The 15,813-nt window shown below is 54.1% G+C and overlaps 3 protein-coding genes across 7 annotated transcripts; all 3 read left to right on the forward strand.

Moving 5' to 3' along the window:
• The first annotated feature begins 7,647 nt into the window (after nt 1-7,647).
• Nucleotides 7,648-9,858, forward strand: CIMAP1B (ciliary microtubule associated protein 1B). Of its 2 annotated transcripts, XM_039863091.1 has the most exons (7): nt 7,690-7,762; nt 8,139-8,278; nt 8,462-8,665; nt 8,895-8,999; nt 9,167-9,288; nt 9,416-9,556; nt 9,727-9,858. In XM_039863091.1, exons 2-7 carry the CDS (start codon nt 8,170-8,172, stop codon nt 9,805-9,807), a joined length of 762 nt encoding a protein of 253 aa, XP_039719025.1. In that variant the 5' UTR covers nt 7,690-7,762; nt 8,139-8,169; the 3' UTR covers nt 9,808-9,858. The 2 variants fall into 2 exon arrangements, with proteins under 2 accessions (XP_039719026.1, XP_039719025.1); XM_039863092.1 differs by having other exon boundaries at nt 7,648-8,278; nt 9,416-9,580.
• Nucleotides 9,859-10,046: 188 nt separating this feature from the next.
• TYMP (thymidine phosphorylase) lies at nt 10,047-13,533 on the forward strand. 2 transcript variants are annotated; one of them, XM_039863071.1, is made up of 10 exons: nt 10,048-10,210; nt 10,407-10,636; nt 10,770-10,972; nt 11,369-11,467; nt 11,608-11,737; nt 12,018-12,136; nt 12,535-12,697; nt 12,777-13,007; nt 13,127-13,267; nt 13,359-13,533. In XM_039863071.1, exons 2-10 carry the CDS (start codon nt 10,417-10,419, stop codon nt 13,514-13,516), a joined length of 1,464 nt encoding a protein of 487 aa, XP_039719005.1. In that variant the 5' UTR covers nt 10,048-10,210; nt 10,407-10,416; the 3' UTR covers nt 13,517-13,533. The 2 variants fall into 2 exon arrangements, with proteins under 2 accessions (XP_039719003.1, XP_039719005.1); XM_039863069.1 differs by having other exon boundaries at nt 10,047-10,210; nt 13,127-13,533.
• Nucleotides 13,534-13,662: 129 nt separating this feature from the next.
• On the forward strand, nt 13,663-15,752 carry SCO2 (synthesis of cytochrome C oxidase 2). 3 transcript variants are annotated; one of them, XM_039863087.1, is made up of 3 exons: nt 13,663-13,820; nt 14,220-14,354; nt 14,916-15,752. In XM_039863087.1, the coding sequence occupies exon 3, from the start codon at nt 14,929-14,931 to the stop codon at nt 15,727-15,729; it is 801 nt and encodes a 266-aa protein (XP_039719021.1). In that variant the 5' UTR covers nt 13,663-13,820; nt 14,220-14,354; nt 14,916-14,928; the 3' UTR covers nt 15,730-15,752. The 3 variants fall into 3 exon arrangements, with proteins under 3 accessions (XP_039719021.1, XP_039719022.1, XP_039719020.1); XM_039863088.1 differs by having other exon boundaries at nt 13,681-13,860; XM_039863086.1 differs by lacking the exons at nt 13,663-13,820; nt 14,220-14,354 and having other exon boundaries at nt 14,825-15,752.
• The last annotated feature ends 61 nt before the right edge of the window (nt 15,753-15,813 follow it).

Consider the following 15,813-nt stretch of genomic DNA (forward strand, 5'->3'; position numbering starts at 1 on the left):
AAGAGAAAAGGAGCCAGGGCCAACATCCGGCAGGTAAAACCGCAGCGAGCGCCGCAGACGGGAGATCCCCAGGGAGATCCCCAGGGCGGCCGGGCGGCCGGGTTAGCCGCAGGGAATGGCAGCCTTACGGTCGGCTTCTCAGCGACAGAAAGATGGAGGCCAGAGGACAGCGCAATGAAATTTCCAACTTGCTGAAAGAAAATAACTACCAATCTAAGATTCTAGGCTTAAAAGATACAGCTTTCAAGAACGAAGGCAAAATAAAAAACATTTTCAGACAACTAGTCTTTTTGAAAAGAAATCCTAAACTCTGTATTTTTTCAGGCATAAAGAAAATCATAGCAGACGAAAGGACTAAGGATGCCAGAAGGACCGAGATCAGCAGCAACAAAAGGTGGGAGCATATTATAAATCTAAATGGAGAGTAACTTCGTAAAACGAGGATAAGGTCTTGTGAGTGTCTTCATCGTGGAGAGTTCAAAGAAAACAGCAGAACCAATGAAAGCAACGAACTGACTTCTCTTGGGCAGTCGAGCTAAGTGTCTGACAAACACAGCTAGACTGACCGAGAGAAAAAGGAGAAAGACACAACTAAAATCAGAAACAAAAGTGGGAACATTACTACTGACCTTACGGAAAGAGAAGGGTTGTAAGAGAACACTGGGAACAATTATACCTCAACCAATTAGAGAACCTAGAGCGAATGGAAAAATTCCTGGAAACATGCCAACTACCAAAAAAGACTCAGAAGAAATAGGAAATCTTAACAGACCTATAACAATAGAGAGATTGTGTCAGAATCAAAAGCCCCCAAGAGAAAACCCAGGACCAGCCGGCGTCACTGCTGAATGTTCTCGCACATTTAGAGAAGAGCTAACACCATCCTTCTCCAACTCGTTCCCAAGATTGAAGAAGCAGGAACATTTTCTAATTTATTCTATAAGGCCAGCATTCCCCTGATACCGAAGCCAAATAAATACATCACAAGAATAAAAAATTACAACCAGTATCCCTCATGAACATAGATGCAAAAATCCTCAACAAACCCAACAGCATATTAAAATATTAGACACCATGGCCAAATGGGATTTATCCCAGGAATGCAGGGGTGGCTCAACATAGGAAAATCAATTACTGTAATACATCAATTAGAATACATTAATTTTTCAACTACATTAATGTACTAGAGTACATTAATAGAACAAAGTGAGAAAAGCACATGATCATCCCAACTGACACAGAAAGTACACTTGACGAAATCTGGTACCCTTTCACGATGAAAATGCTCAGAAACCAACAATCAAAGGGGATTACTGCAACATGCTAAAGGGCATTTTTTAGAAACCCGCAGCTCACGTCATATTCAATGGTGAAAGACTGAGACCACGCCCTCCCCTAAAATCAGCACAAAGAAAGACGCCAGCTTCTGCTGCTGCTGTTCAGCATTGTCCTGGAGGTTCTGGCCAGAGCTACCAGTGAAGAGAAAGAAATGAAAAGGCGTCCAAATTCGAAAGGAAAAGGTAAAACTATCAATTCACAGATGACGTGATCTTACACCTAGAAAATCCTAAAGAATCAACAGGAAAGCAACTTGAGCTAGTGAACAATTTTAGCGAAATTGCAAAACATAAGATCAACACACAAAAACCAGTCGTGTTTCTACACACCAGCAACAAACGATTCGAAAGGGAAATTAGGAAAGCAATTCCATTTACAATACTATGTAAAAGAATTAAATACTTGGGAATAAATCTAACCAAGGAAGTGAAAAACTTATATGCTGAAAACAACAAAACACTGCTGAAAGAAATTAAAGAAGCTCTAAAGCAATGGAAAGACATCCGTGTTCATGGACTGCGAGACAGGATCATTACGACGTCAGCGCTATCCTAGTGATCTACGAATTCTACACGACATCTCTAAGAATCCCGATGGCCATTTTTTGCTGAAATGGCAAAGCCCATCCTCGAATTTATATGGACTTGAAAGAGGCTGTGAATAGCCGAAAGAATCCTGAAAACGAACAAAGTTGGAAGACACACGTCCTAATTTCCAAACTCACTACAAAGCTACAGTATTCGAAGCGTGCGGTACTGGCGTTCAGGATAGACATATGGACCAACAGAATAGAACTGCAAGTCCAGAAATCACCCCGTGCATCTATAGCCAATTGATTCTGACAGGGTGCCAAGACCATTCAGTGGAGAATAACAGTCTCATCAATAAAAGGTGCTGGGATATCTGGATAGCCACATGCAAAAGAATGATGTTGGACCCCTACCTCACGCTATGTACAAAAGTTAAATGGATCAATGATCTAAATATGAGGTAAAACCATAAAACTCTTAAAATAAAGCATAGGAGTAAATTTTTATGATCTTGAATGTGGCAATGAATCCTTAGATATAATGCCAATAAAAATGAGCAACAAAAGAAAACTAAATAAATTAGACTTCGACAAAAAGTAAAACTTTTGTCCATCAAAGGACATTATCAAGAAAGTACCGACTTACAGAATGGGATAAAATATTTTCAAATCACATATCTGATAAGGGTCTAGTATCCAGAACGTATAAAGAACTCTTGCAACTCAACTACAAAAAGACAAACGACCATATTTTTAATGGGCAAAGGACTTGAATAGGTATTTCACCAAAGAAGATGTATAAATGACCAGTAAGCACATAAAAAGATTCTCAACATCCTCAGTTATTAGGGAAATGCAAATCAAAACCACAGCGAGGTACCACATCACATCCTCTAAGATGGCTATAAATTAAAACAGTAGTAAATGAAAGTGCTGGCAAGGATGCGGAAAAACTAGAACTCTCATATAGTGCTGGTGGGGATGGAAAATGGAAAACGACTTGGCAGGTATTCATAAAGCTAGACATAGAATTGTCATATGACCCCGTGTACACCTAATTAAAAACAGGTTCTCAGACATGTACATGTACACTCAGGTTCAGAACAGCACAATTCACAATAGCTAAGAGAAAACAGACCCAATGTCCATCAATAGATGGAGAAACAAACTGCGGTAGGTACACACGTTGCATCAGACAGAGAAAGGAAGGAAACTCTGACACCCGCTACATCTATCAACCTCAAACGCATTCTGCTAAGTGCGATAGGCCAGACACAAATGGACCAACGGTGTGATTTCACTTGTATGAGGTACCCAGAGTAGTCACAGTCGGAGAGACAGGCAATAGATAGGAGGTCACTGGGCGGAGAGAGGAGTCCTGCTTAATGGGTACAGACTTTACGTTGGGGGTGATTAAAACGTTCGGGGCACTGAGAGCCGAGGCGAATGTATTTAATGCCACTGAACTGTACTCCTACGAATAACTTAAATGATGAATATTATCCGACGGTCCCCAAGCTGTCATTATTCTGCAACACAGGCCAGTCGTAGATGTTCCAAAGGCACCACGTAAGGTCCCAGCAGCGTGGGTGACCAGGAGCCCTCATCACATTTTACTTTCGGAGGTTTCCCCAAAGAGGAACTAGGTATATCTAGTTTCTTGAAGTAACAAAAAACGAATGAGTCAAAGAATTTCCAGGCCCAGAAACAGCCCTCAGGAGTATGCGGGTTCTGGTGACAGGACACCAGGGTCAGTCGCGGCCTGGCTGTCTCTGGCAGACTGGCTCCGCCCAGCTGAGTCTGTCCTGGGCTAAGCCACCTAAGGAACATCCAGACTCACATCTCAACCATTTAGAAGTTCCGTTAAGAATCACCAGGCCAGTCGACATCAGCAACCAATATCTAATAAATAAGTCAAGAAATAATGGTTTGTTGGGGGGAAAAAAAAGGCATCAGTGTGTTATTTAGAAGTGTTTAGTACCAGAGTTGGTGGAGGAGGCTGCCTCCACTGGTCCTGATGACTGTGGAGGGCAAGTAGAAGTCAAATACCATATGTATTTGTTTTAAAATTTGTGGAAAAATAAGAACAAAGTACATCGAAAGAAATTAAATTCTTGCCAAACATTACAAAAAATTTCCCCGATGATAAACAAATACTGACTAATAGACAAACTGTGCCATTAACGGGGGTGGGGGGCGCGGTGGTGCAGAGCATGCAGAGCGCCCACTGGTGGTGGTTGCTGTGCACAGTCCTCCAAACTCGCCTCGTTTGTAGAAACGGCTCCAATGTACTTAACGTGAATCCATGTAAAATCTTAAGTAGCTATTTTAAAAGTGGATTACGATTTATATCCGTCAAAGACGTATATCCATTAATGGCTCAAGGCACATCTGTGATTCATTTGTGACCCCCCACTGCACCTCATCTCAGTGGCTGTTTTCTGCTATAATCAGTGAAAATGAATTAATTAAAGCTACATTAACAGTGTGGATGACTCTCAGCAGCATAATGTTGATTTGCTGTCACATGGTGGGAATGTAAAATGGTTCAACCACTCTGAAAAGTTTGGCAGTTTCTTTAAAAAGCCAAACATACACTTACCGTCCACCCTGCAGTGGCGCCGAGCACTCATCCCAGGGGAATGAAAGCTCTGCCCACACAAACACCTGGTCAAGATGTTCATAGCAGCTTAACTTTTAATGCCTAAGCTATTTTTAAATCAATAATATTCTTGATAAGAAGAATTTTGTGTATCAAAAACTACAGGTATAACTAAACCGTATTTAGGGGGAAACCATGACCATAGCTTTAAATGTCCTTATAATTAAATAAAGAAGATTGAGAAATAAGTCAGCTAATCCTGGGTTCCTAAGAAAGCTGTGGCTAAGTCTCATGAGCGCCACTGTACAGGGGCCCGACCCCAGGCAGCAGGCTGGCGGAGGGAGACCCCAGCTGGGCGCAAGTGCCACCGCTGGCCCGGAACACACTGTCCCTTCTCATGGCACCGGCCTCCAAGCGGCCAGGTCAGCTCATTCTCTCTCGATCCTGTCTTCCAGGGGAGGAAGAGGGCAGAATTCCGCCAATCAGAGTTCACGAGTTTCCTGCACTTCCGGGCTGACTGAGGTGAGGAGCAAGGTGCAAGTGGCCAGTCACCACAGGAAGTGGCTGACCTGTGGCCCTAGAGGTAGACCAGGCTACGAAGACCTAAAATGAGCCTAAGAGTGTCTGATACACGAGCAAAACATTTTTTTAATTATCGAAAAGAAAAGAGGAATAATTAAAAGTGGAAAATAAACAAAGCAAAAATAAATGCTTTTATATTTCAGGATCTACAGATAAATCACTGAACATGAGAAATGAGGGCAATCACCCCTTTTCCAGATTTCCTATGCTTAACATGTGATCTTTCAAATATATCGGTTGAGAAGCCACGCATGAGTCTGCGAGGCTTTTCTTCTTTCCCTTTATAGCTTCTTCTCACTCCGCTCATCCAGTCCCACGTCAGCACCTGCCACCCATTCACATCTACTGTGAACATGATTTTATTCTATAAATTGTACTGTTTATAATTTTACGTTTTCCCCTCTTCTCTCCACCTTTATTTGCAGGTATTATTTTTGCTGCTCTGTTTTCTTGCTTTTAATTTGGAAACTCTCCCAAACTTTTCTATTCCACCGCTGCTGGATTTCCTTTCCCTGCTCTTTAATTTGACACTTACGACTCTATTCTTGGTTATAAACAAGATCCCCTCCGCGAGACAAAACCTCTAGATTCCCAGTCCCCACCTCTCCTCTCCATTTCTCCCCACCCCTATGAGAAGTCTGGGATGAGTTTACCTATCACTCAGCACCTGGGTTTTGCTGAAATAGTTTAATCTTCACTGGAATCTGGGGGCGGGGAGAGAGAAAGAGAGAGAGCAGATTCCTTAAAGCGATTCTTTCCCCCATCTTGGGGTCTGGTTCTGTTTGCTGTTTGTTTTCATCTTTTCTTAGTATCTTCCTCACAGCGGGACCTGCGTGATCTGCTCTCTGACTCCTTGCACATCCCAACACCATTCTTTGCTCAGACAGGTGGAGGCTGCTTTGACTGAGGAAATGACTTTAAAATATTCAAATTCTGTAAAATATTTCACACACGCGATAAAGTTCGCACCAGCCAAACAAAAATATTATGCCTTACAGTTTGCCCTATTTCAATATTTTTAATTTTAAACACAAATAAAAACTGAGGTGGTCATTACAGAATTGCAATAACTCAGGTTGTTTCTTCCTTGTCATAGTCACTCTGGTGTCATGGCTCATCAGACCTGCTGCTTGAAGGGAGAAACTTGTGTTGTCACAGGGAGTGGAGATGGGCAGCCTAGCCTGGAGCTCCACAAACATTTACAAGTCTGAACCTGCCAACCAAAACTGAAGTCCTCAGAATTAACTTCCACACAGAACACACTGCTTACTAGAGGGTAAGTAATATACATTGCTCATGGAAACTTACACATATGCTGCTAAGACCGAGCAGTAATCACAGTATTGTTTAAAACTTGATCAAGAAAAACTTTGGGTGGAGTTTTTTACCTCTGACCTTTAGAATTGCTGGGCTCATGAGGATAATAGAAAGCAGATCAACTTCAGCACACTGAGTATTGTTTGAAAATTCTCTACAGAAGATGCCCCTGCTTCGGGCCGCCTCGTTTCAGCCCTTGGAGGCCCCAGACAAGTGGCTTCCAGCAGTCCGCCTTGGTCTTCACGGCACAGCTGGCACACTGGGCTGAGCTCACTAGGCAAAGGCCAGGAATTCCTACCAGCCCACTGGACACTCCCCATGGCCCCCTTACTCTTCTCCAAGTAGGCAGGTGAGTGGCAGAGCTGGGCAGAGCGGACCCATTCTTTTAGTTTACTCGACTATTCTTTTTTCTGACGTTTGTAAGAGAAATATCGTTTAAAATGTTTCTTTATTGATAACAGTCATTTTAAGGCTGTTTCCCTCTGCACACAGCTTTAGCTATGTCCTAGTGGTCCCCAAACTTTTTGACACCAGGGACCGGTGCTCCTATGAAAATCTGATGCCTGACGATCTGAGGTAGAGCCAAGGTGGTGATGCCAGCGCTAGGAAGCGGCTGCGAATACAGATGAAACTTCGCTCACCCGCCTGCCACTCGCCTCCTAAAGGGCCAGGACCAGTTCCAGACTGTGGCCCCAGGTTTGAGAACCCCTGTATAGAACTGGGTATGAAGGCATCTACCTCTGCAGTGTTGTATATAAGTTTTGAAACTTCGCACTTGAGTTTCTTTGACCCAGGAGTTTTTAAAAGAGATTTCGTTAATTTTTAGGTATTTACATTAGTTTCGTATTTTAACATTATTTCGTTTGCTTAGAATTGTTTCGAATTATGATCCAATTATGTGTCCCATTACACCTCTTTATTCAACTTGTGTGAGCTGTGTGTGTGTGTGTGTGTCCCAGCACATGATTATTTTTTGCAAATATTCCATGAGCTTAAATAGATGCAAAGTTCTCTCTACACATAATAATTAAATTGAACTTGCTGTTTGTATTATGCGAACAGCAGTGTATTCGAATAAGTGTCTTCATTCTCACAATTGTTTTTTGTCTACAAATTTGTCCATTTCTGGAATGGGCGTATTGAAGCCTGGAGAAAGGTGAGGCCAGCGTTCCGCGTTCCGGTCCGCGGCCCAGTCCGGTCCGCGGCCCAGTCAGCGGGACGCCTGCCAAAACCCGGCTCCACCCAGGACAGCAGGGCGGGGGCGGAGCCAGGGGGCGGCAGGTCCGGTTGCCAGGAGGCGGGAACCGGACACAATGGGGTCCGGGAGTTGGGACGGGCGGGGCGAAAATCCAGGCACCCCACCTTGCCCTCTCGTCCGGGAGCCACAGGAGCAGGTTAGTGCTTCAACTTTGGGCCCCCCATGAGACTTCCTCTCCGTGGTATCCTCGCCTGATGCCCCTAAAATATCCTGGACCCCTAGAACCTCGGGAAATTCTCTTCCCGCAGGATTGAGTCCAAACTTGGCGCGCGCGCACACCCCCTTACCGAACTCACTTTGGGGATGGGGGATGGTAGCTGACCTCCCAGCTGGGTGCCGGGTCCCTGCCCCATGCCCCTCACAGAGCGGAAAAAGCTGCCGTTTGTTGTCCTGGCTCCTGGGAAACCGGCTGGGCCCCGCCCCTGCGCTCTGGCTGAGCTGGAAGGGGCCGGGATGTGTGTCCCCCGCCAGTCCGGGGTGGAGGGGCCGGGGTCGCCACCTTCTGTCCACAGGTGCTGCAGACCGTAGCGCACCCACAGCGCCATGGGCTTGGACGTCTGGGTCGGCCCTTGGCGGCCGCACCGGCCCCGCGGGCCTATCGCGGCGCTCTACAGAGGCCCAGGCCCCAAATACAAGCTGCCCCCCAACACGGGTACTAGCGGCGCGCGCAGGCCTGTGCGGGTAGGGGTGGGGAGGAAGGGGCTAGTGAGGTCTGCGCTGGGAGTGGGGTGCTGTACGCCGGGGTGGAGAGCAGGAGGTCTGTTCTAGGGGGGCCGGGGGTCGTGCCCGGGGCGAGAGCACCCCGGCCCCGAGGTGACGACAGGACGCCCCACAGGCTACATCCTGCACGACCCGTCGCGGCCCCGCGCCCCTGCCTACACCTTCGGCTTGCGCCTCCCCACGCAGCAGACGTCGTGCGGCCCGGGGCCCGGCCACCTGGTGCCGGCTCGCATGACGGTGCGCGGCCCCGACGGCACCCCAGCCTACTCCATCTACGGCCGCCCGCGCCAGGCAGCGCCCTGCCTCACTCCCGGACCGGGTCAGGACCCCTGGGCCCCTGGCTTCTCCAACGCCAGCCGCCACCAGAGAAACCCCCCACCAGAGCCCCGACTCCCCCTCGGGCACCCTAACACTCCAAATCCGGCAGCCCATATCGGGGTCTCAAAGAACTGCAAGCCCCACCAGGCTTCGACAAATCGTGGCTCGGTTTTCCCCTAATCTCAGAACCCCAGACCGGTTCTGACCCACACCCCCGGTCCGGCCCACAGGCAGGTACTTCCCGGAGCGGGCAGGGAACGCGACGTACCCCAGCGCACCTCGGCACACCATCGCCCCCCGAAACTGGGGCATCCACACGGTGCAGCAGACCCCAGGTGAGACCAGAAAGGCCCGTTCCGGCCCGGAGGCCCTTCCCACCCCGGACCGGGAACCGCTCTGCAGGCGCTGGGACTACCCAGCACTCGAAGAGGCGGGGAGACCCGGGGTGGGGTGTCTGCAAACACCCACCCACAGAGCCCACTCCTTGCTGGCTCCTTCCCAGGCCCCGGTACCTACTCAGTGCCCTCACTCCTGGGCCCCCGGGTCATCGGTAAAGTCTCGGCCCCAACTTACTCCATCTACGGCCGCCACGCGGCGGGCAGCTTCTTCGAGGACCTCAGCAAGGTGCGGAAGGAGCGGGCTGCTGGGCACAGGGGTCGACCGGGAGGACCGCAGCGGAAGCGAAGGGGTGGGAACTCACGGATAGCGGGGAACAGAGGTCGGACCCAGCGCCTCTTCTGCCTTCCTGCAGACCCCGGGTCCCTGCGCCTACCACGTGGTGAACCCTGGGATCTACAAGTCTCGAGCCCCCCAATTCACGATGCTGGCGCGGACTTCACTCCCCCAAGACAACACCCTGAATCCCGGGCCCGCAGCCTACAACGTGGACCAGGTGATCTGGAGTTCCAGGTCGAGGGTCAGAGGCGGGAGATGAGGGTCCCGGTCCAGGACTGAGGGTCTGAGATCTGAGGTCTGGGACCAGGCTCTCTGGGGGAATGCGGGTCTCGACGCAGAGCCGCATGGCCGGCTCCGCTGAGTCAGCGACGTCTCCTGGGTCCGCAGCACCGGAAGCCTCGCGGCTGGAGCTTCGGGATCCGGCACTCGGACTATCTGGCCCTGAACATGACAGATGCTGTTGACTAATCGGCCGGCGGGCGCGGCCCTAAAAATGTTTGCTTAAAGATCCCAGAGCCAGTCACGAGTCTGCCTCTCTGTGCGCGCGGCAGGGTGGGGCGCCGGGCGCGCGCAGCGGGATGGAAGCCTGGAAGGACGCGCCTGTCGAGTCCCGGAAATTTCGCGTTCCCGCGAGCCTTTGTCATTGGCCGGGACAAAAGCGCGCGCGGGCAGCCCCGCCTCCCCGAGGCGGCGATTGGTTCAGAGTTCCGCTTGCCTGAACCCCGCCCACCTGCCGTCGTGGGTCCGCCCTTGACAGTCGCGGAACTGTCCCTTCCCTTCCTTGCGGTCCTTACCCTGTGGCCACGAACACAACAGGGCAGAAGCAGGTTGGGATCCGTAGCAGGTCGAGCGAGGCCGCTGTGCGCGACAGGTACGGGCCGGGGTCAAATTATGAGGCTAAGAAGTGGGAGCCAGACACGGAGAGATGCACACGGCCGCCACACACACAGGGGACGGGAAGGGAGGGACGGACTTGAGAAACGGGAACTGGGTGGGGTCAAATGCACCTGGTCGCACAGACGGGCACAGGGCGGCGGCAGGTTCCAGGTTCGTCTCGCATCCCGCAGGCCCAGAGCCATGGCAGCTCCAGTGACCCCAGGATCCCCGGCACCCATCCCAGTTGCGCCTGGCGACCTCTCGCGGGGCGGGCCCCGGGGCCCTCCTGATCTCCCGGCAGAGCCCAAGCAGCTCCCTGAGCTGATTCGCCTGAAGCGAGACGGAGGCCGCCTGAGCGAGGGGGACATTAGGGGCTTCGTGAGCGCTGTGGTGGATGGGAGTGCACAGGGTGCGCAAATAGGTACGTGGGCGACCCCTGGGCACCCGAGTCCTGAGAACACCATATCGCCCCACCACTGTCACTAACCCCAGGATGACCCATCGCTGCGGGAACGCCCCCTCATGTTGTCTACACCACCGTCGCCCTTACTTAGGGGCCATGCTCATGGCCATCCGGCTGCGAGGCATGGATCTGGAGGAGACTGTGGCGCTGACCCAGGCCATGGCCAAGTCTGGGCAGCAGCTGGAGTGGCCGAAGGCCTGGCACCAGCAACTCGTGGACAAACATTCCACAGGGGGAGTAGGTGACAAGGTCAGCCTGGTCCTGGCACCTGCCCTGGCTGCCTGTGGCTGCAAGGTTAGAAGATGCTTTCTCCAGAGACCAGAAACCTCAGAGGCTCACAGTCAGCTCCCAACCTCCAACGGCCCAGACAGAGCCCCAAGGCAGAACCCAGGCTTCTTGCCCCCCAGGACAGAACAAGTCTCCCTCCCCATCAGCCCCCCATAACAGGGCCAAGTTATCTAGCACCCACTCCCCATTTGGTACCCCAGAAAGGACTCCCAAAGGAAAAGCTGAGTACTCCTCTGCCTCAGTCCCCAGACTTGCACCCCATCCAAGGCAATGTTTTCCTTTCTCCACTAGCTGGATACCCCTCTCCATCCTTAGTAAACTTAGCTCCAGCTGAAGCCCTAACCTGGAAGGGACAGAAATGGGGACAGCCATTCAGTTGTCCTCAGCATCCCTGCCCAGCAGGTACCAATGATCAGCGGACGTGGCCTAGGGCACACAGGGGGAACTTTGGACAAACTTGAGTCTATTCCTGGATTCACCGTTATCCAGAGCCCAGAACAGGTACCAGGGGACCACTGGGTTATTGATGGAAATATTAACCAGTATCTCTGAATGATCCCTGATGGGTTATTAATCGGGGTCACTAATGGGGTAATTGATCAGAGGTCATTGGGAGTCCTGATGAAGGGGTACTTGGCCAGATGCAAGGTCTGCTGGAGCAAGTTGGCTGCTGTATTGTGGGTCAGAGCAAGAAGCTGGTTCCTGCAGATGGAATCCTGTATGAAGCCAGAGATGTGACAGCCACTGTTGACAGCCTGCCACTCATCACAGGTGACCTGACCTGATTCCAGGGTCCACCTTCTCCATGTTGGACCCCTGACCTCCCATCACAGTCAGGGTCTTCTCATCAGGTGACTGTGGAGCCTCCCCCAACCCCAAGAGTAGTGTCCCCTCATCACAGGATGCCTGACCAACCCGAGAGTGACCAGACTGGCACACACATACCAGGCCCTGCCTCCCCCATCATAGGGACGTGACCCTCTAACCCTTGAATCTTTGGAGAACTCCAGGCTCTCCTTTACGTCCAGCCCCTCCCCCTTCCACCCCCAAGCTTCTATCCTCAGTAAGAAGGTGGTGGAGAACCTGTCTGCTTTGGTCATGGATGTGAAGTTCGGAGAGGCTGCAGTCTTCCCTAGCCAGGCAGAGGCCAGGGAGCTGGCGCGAGCGCTGGTGAGCAGCAGTGCCAGATGGGGCTGTGTGGCCTCTCTGTGGGATCCCTTGTAGCTGAGGCCTCCCTGTCGAGGCAGATCTGCCCCTCCCGGCCCAACCTTCCCTTCATAGTCGGACAGCCTGCTCCACTCTGCAGCCCTTTTACCTTGGCCTCTGCCAGGACCTTGTTTCCCCCTGGCAATCCTGACCTCACTGAGCAAGGCTGACCTGGCTCTGCCCCAGGCTTCCGGCCGCCCTCTACTGCCAACAGACATACCGCCTGCTTCAGGTCCCCCACCCCACCCCTTCACTCCTGGGCAACCAAGTGTACAGCCCTGGCTAAACTTTGACGACACGGCGGGTTACAAGAGGCCGTGCGGGAGGCAAGGAAGGGACCACAATGAACCGTGTCTCCACAGGTTGGTGTAGGGGCGGGTCTGGGGCTTCGGGTTGCAGCCGCTCTGACGGCCATGGACAACCCCCTGGGTCGCAGCGTGGGCCACACCCTGGAGGTGGAGGAGGCGCTGCTTTGCCTGGACGGTGAGGGGCCGCCGGACCTGCGGGACCTGGTCACTAAGCTTGGTGAGTTGACAGGTGAGAGGTGTCGGGCCTGGGGCTACAGAGCCGCTCCAGCTGCACTTCAGCTCCGACCTGCCGGCAGGTGGCGCCCTCCTCTGGCTCAGCGGACAGGCGGAGACCCAGGCCGAGGGCGCCGCCCGGGTGGCTGCGACGCTGGACCACGGCTCAGCCCGGGGCTGCTTCGAGCGAATGCTAGCGATGCAGGGCGTGGACCCAGGCCTGGCTCGAGAGCTATGCTCCGGGACCCCCGCGCAGCGCCACCAGCTGCTGCCGCGCGCCCAAAGGCAAGAGGAACTGCTCGCGCCTGAGGACGGTGAGCAGTCGCAGACCTGCGTCCCTCCTCCCGGCCCCATTCCCCGTCCAGGTCTCTCCCCTTCCTGAGCCCCGGGCCCTGCCCCTGCCCCAGCCCCGCCCAGCACCCTCTTCCCGTAGGCACCGTGGAACAAGTCCGGGCACTGCCGCTGGCGCGCGTGCTGCACGAGCTCGGCGCCGGGCGCAGTCGCGCGGGAGAGTCGCTCCAGCCAGGGGTGGGCGCCGAGCTGCTGGTCAGCGTGGGCCAGAGACTGCGCCGCGGTGAGCACCGATCCCGGCCCCTCCTCGCCCGCGCTGGCCGCCCTGCCTGCTGGCCTCCTCTCCCGCTGACCGCCGGTCCCGCTGCCTGCAGGGACGCCGTGGCTCCGCGTGCATCTGGACGCGCCGGCGCTCAGCGGCCCGCAGCGCTGCGCCCTGCAGGGGGCGCTCGTGCTGTCCGACCGCGCGCCCTTCACCGCCCCCTCGCCCTTCGTTGAGCTCATCTTGCCGCCGACCGACACGCAGCAATAAAGCCCGAGAGCCGCAAAGCCGTGTCCGTGTCTGTCGCGCCGGCGGTCGGGAGCGGGAGGGCGGGAGGGCGGGAAGCGATGGTCGGCGAGGGGCGGGGCGCCCGACACGTGACCTCTGCTGGGCCCCGCCATCCCCTACGCGCACTGCCGGGTCCAAGCCCAATGGCGCATGCGCAGCGCCGTTGACGCAAGTGCACAGGCGCCAGCGCGGCCGAATTCCCGGCGGCTACGGATCCTTAGAGAACGCGGCTGGGTGCGCGGTGCCGTGTTCCCCGACGTGAGGCACAAACGTCGGACCCCTGGAGGTGCAGACGCCGGGACCCAGAGAGCCTGGGAGGACCCCGGGTGCGAGGGACGCAGGGCGGGCGGGTGCCTGGGGCGTGCTCTGTGGCCCGCGCTGGCGTCCAGATTTCTGACTTCACCATTGGGCAGACGGGCGCCTTCCTAGAGGGCACCCAGAGAGGGGTGCAGGAAGCCTCCCCACTGCCTTCGCTTGCAGGCACATCTCGTGCACTGCTTAGAGCCCATTTTGTAAAGGAGGGAGCTGGTAGATTAGCAAAGAGACGTGCCCAAGGTCACGCGGGAACCGTCCGGACCGGAGTGGGTGGGGTGGGGGCCACACGTTTAGGAATCTTCGGTAGGCCGGCTCAGCACCAGGTGGACAGGTGAGTGGGAGTCCTCAACACTACCTTGCGGTCCTGCAGAGGCCCCTGCAGAAAGGCACGGAGGTCACCGAAGCTACAGCAGGGCGTGGGCCGTGAGCCACCAGAGTTGCCATCAGAAACCTGGATGTGAAGAGGGTAGGACTTGGGGCAGTGGAGTCCTTGTTTCTGCACCAGGTTAGTGAGAGAAACTTCAGTGGGGATTGGGCGAGGGACGGAGCAGCATCGGAGTTGCCTGTGCTTCCTGTGGGCAGACTGGTGTGGATGACACCAATTTTGGCTGGAGGTGGGGGAAGGTGCCAAAGACCATGGTTGAAGTAGTCTCTGAACTGGAAGGCTGGCAGGCTGCAAAGGGCCACAGAAGCCAGTCTCTGGGGGTTAAAGCCAGACTCACACGCCTCCTGCCTGAAATGGGGGCTTTATTGCCGACAGATGCGCATGCTCAGAAGTCCAGGTAAGTCAGGCACTATAGGTGCAAGAGGGCAGCAGGATCACTGGCGGGCGGGGTGAAAGAGAATGAAGCTCTCGGGCTAAAGAACAGTTACAGGCATGGACGTTTGAGGATACCTAAGCTGGAGTTTGAGGCTTCAGAGGTGAAGCGGTCCTGAGCTCAGCTGAGAACTGGGTGAGCAGTTAGGGACAGCTGTGAGCCTAAGTGCGGGGTTGGTCCTTCGGAGCGATGGGGGATGCAGGAGGCCAAGGCACCTTCTGGCTCCCAACACCTTTGGTTTTTTGCAGAAGCATCAGGCCCATGCTGCTGCTGACTCGGACACCTGAGGCCTGGCACAGGCTCTCTCAGCTCAAGGCCACAGCCCTCCCTGGGATTCTGGGAGGCAAGGCCCTACATGTGAGGTGCCGGCTCTGGTCAAGGCAGGGCTCTGCGGAGACTGGCAGGCAGGGCCAGCCCCAGGGCCCTGGGCTGCAAACTAGGCTGCTAATCACAGCTTTGTTTGGGGCTGGCCTGGGTGGGGCCTGGCTGGCTCTGAGGGCTGAGAAGGAACAGTGGCGGCTGCAACGTCGGACAGAAGCCCTGCGCCAGGCCTCTGTGGGCCAGGGTGACTTCAGCCTGACGGATCACCGGGGCCAGGCTCGCTGCAAAGCTGACTTCCAGGGCCAGTGGGTGCTGATGTACTTTGGCTTCACGCACTGCCCTGACATCTGCCCTGACGAGCTGGAGAAGCTGGTGCAGGTGGTGCAGCAGCTGGAGGCCGAGCCGGGCCTGCCCCCAGTGCAGCCCATCTTCATCACCGTGGACCCCGAGCGGGACGATGTTACAGCCATGGCCCGCTACGTGCAGGATTTCCACCCACGGCTGCTAGGCTTAACCGGCTCTGCTGAGCAGGTCGCCCAGGCGAGCCGCAGCTACCGTGTGTACTACAGCGCCGGCCCCAAGGACGAGGACCAGGATTACATCGTGGACCACTCCATTGCCATCTACCTGCTCAGCCCTGATGGCCTCTTCACAGACTACTACGGCCGGGCCCGGTCTGCCAAGCAGATTGCAGACAGCGTGCGGGGCCACATGGCTGCCTTCCGCAGTGTCCTGCACTGACCATTAAAGCCGGTTTGAAGAGCTCTGTGTGCGTGTAAGCTGTCCCAGCAACCCCGAGGCCTTGGAAGGGCAGGGCCCAGGACC

Source organism: Pteropus medius, unplaced genomic scaffold (genome assembly GCF_902729225.1).
Source record: "Pteropus medius unplaced genomic scaffold, Ma_sr-lr_union100, whole genome shotgun sequence".
Classification (NCBI taxonomy): domain Eukaryota; kingdom Metazoa; phylum Chordata; class Mammalia; order Chiroptera; family Pteropodidae; genus Pteropus; species Pteropus medius.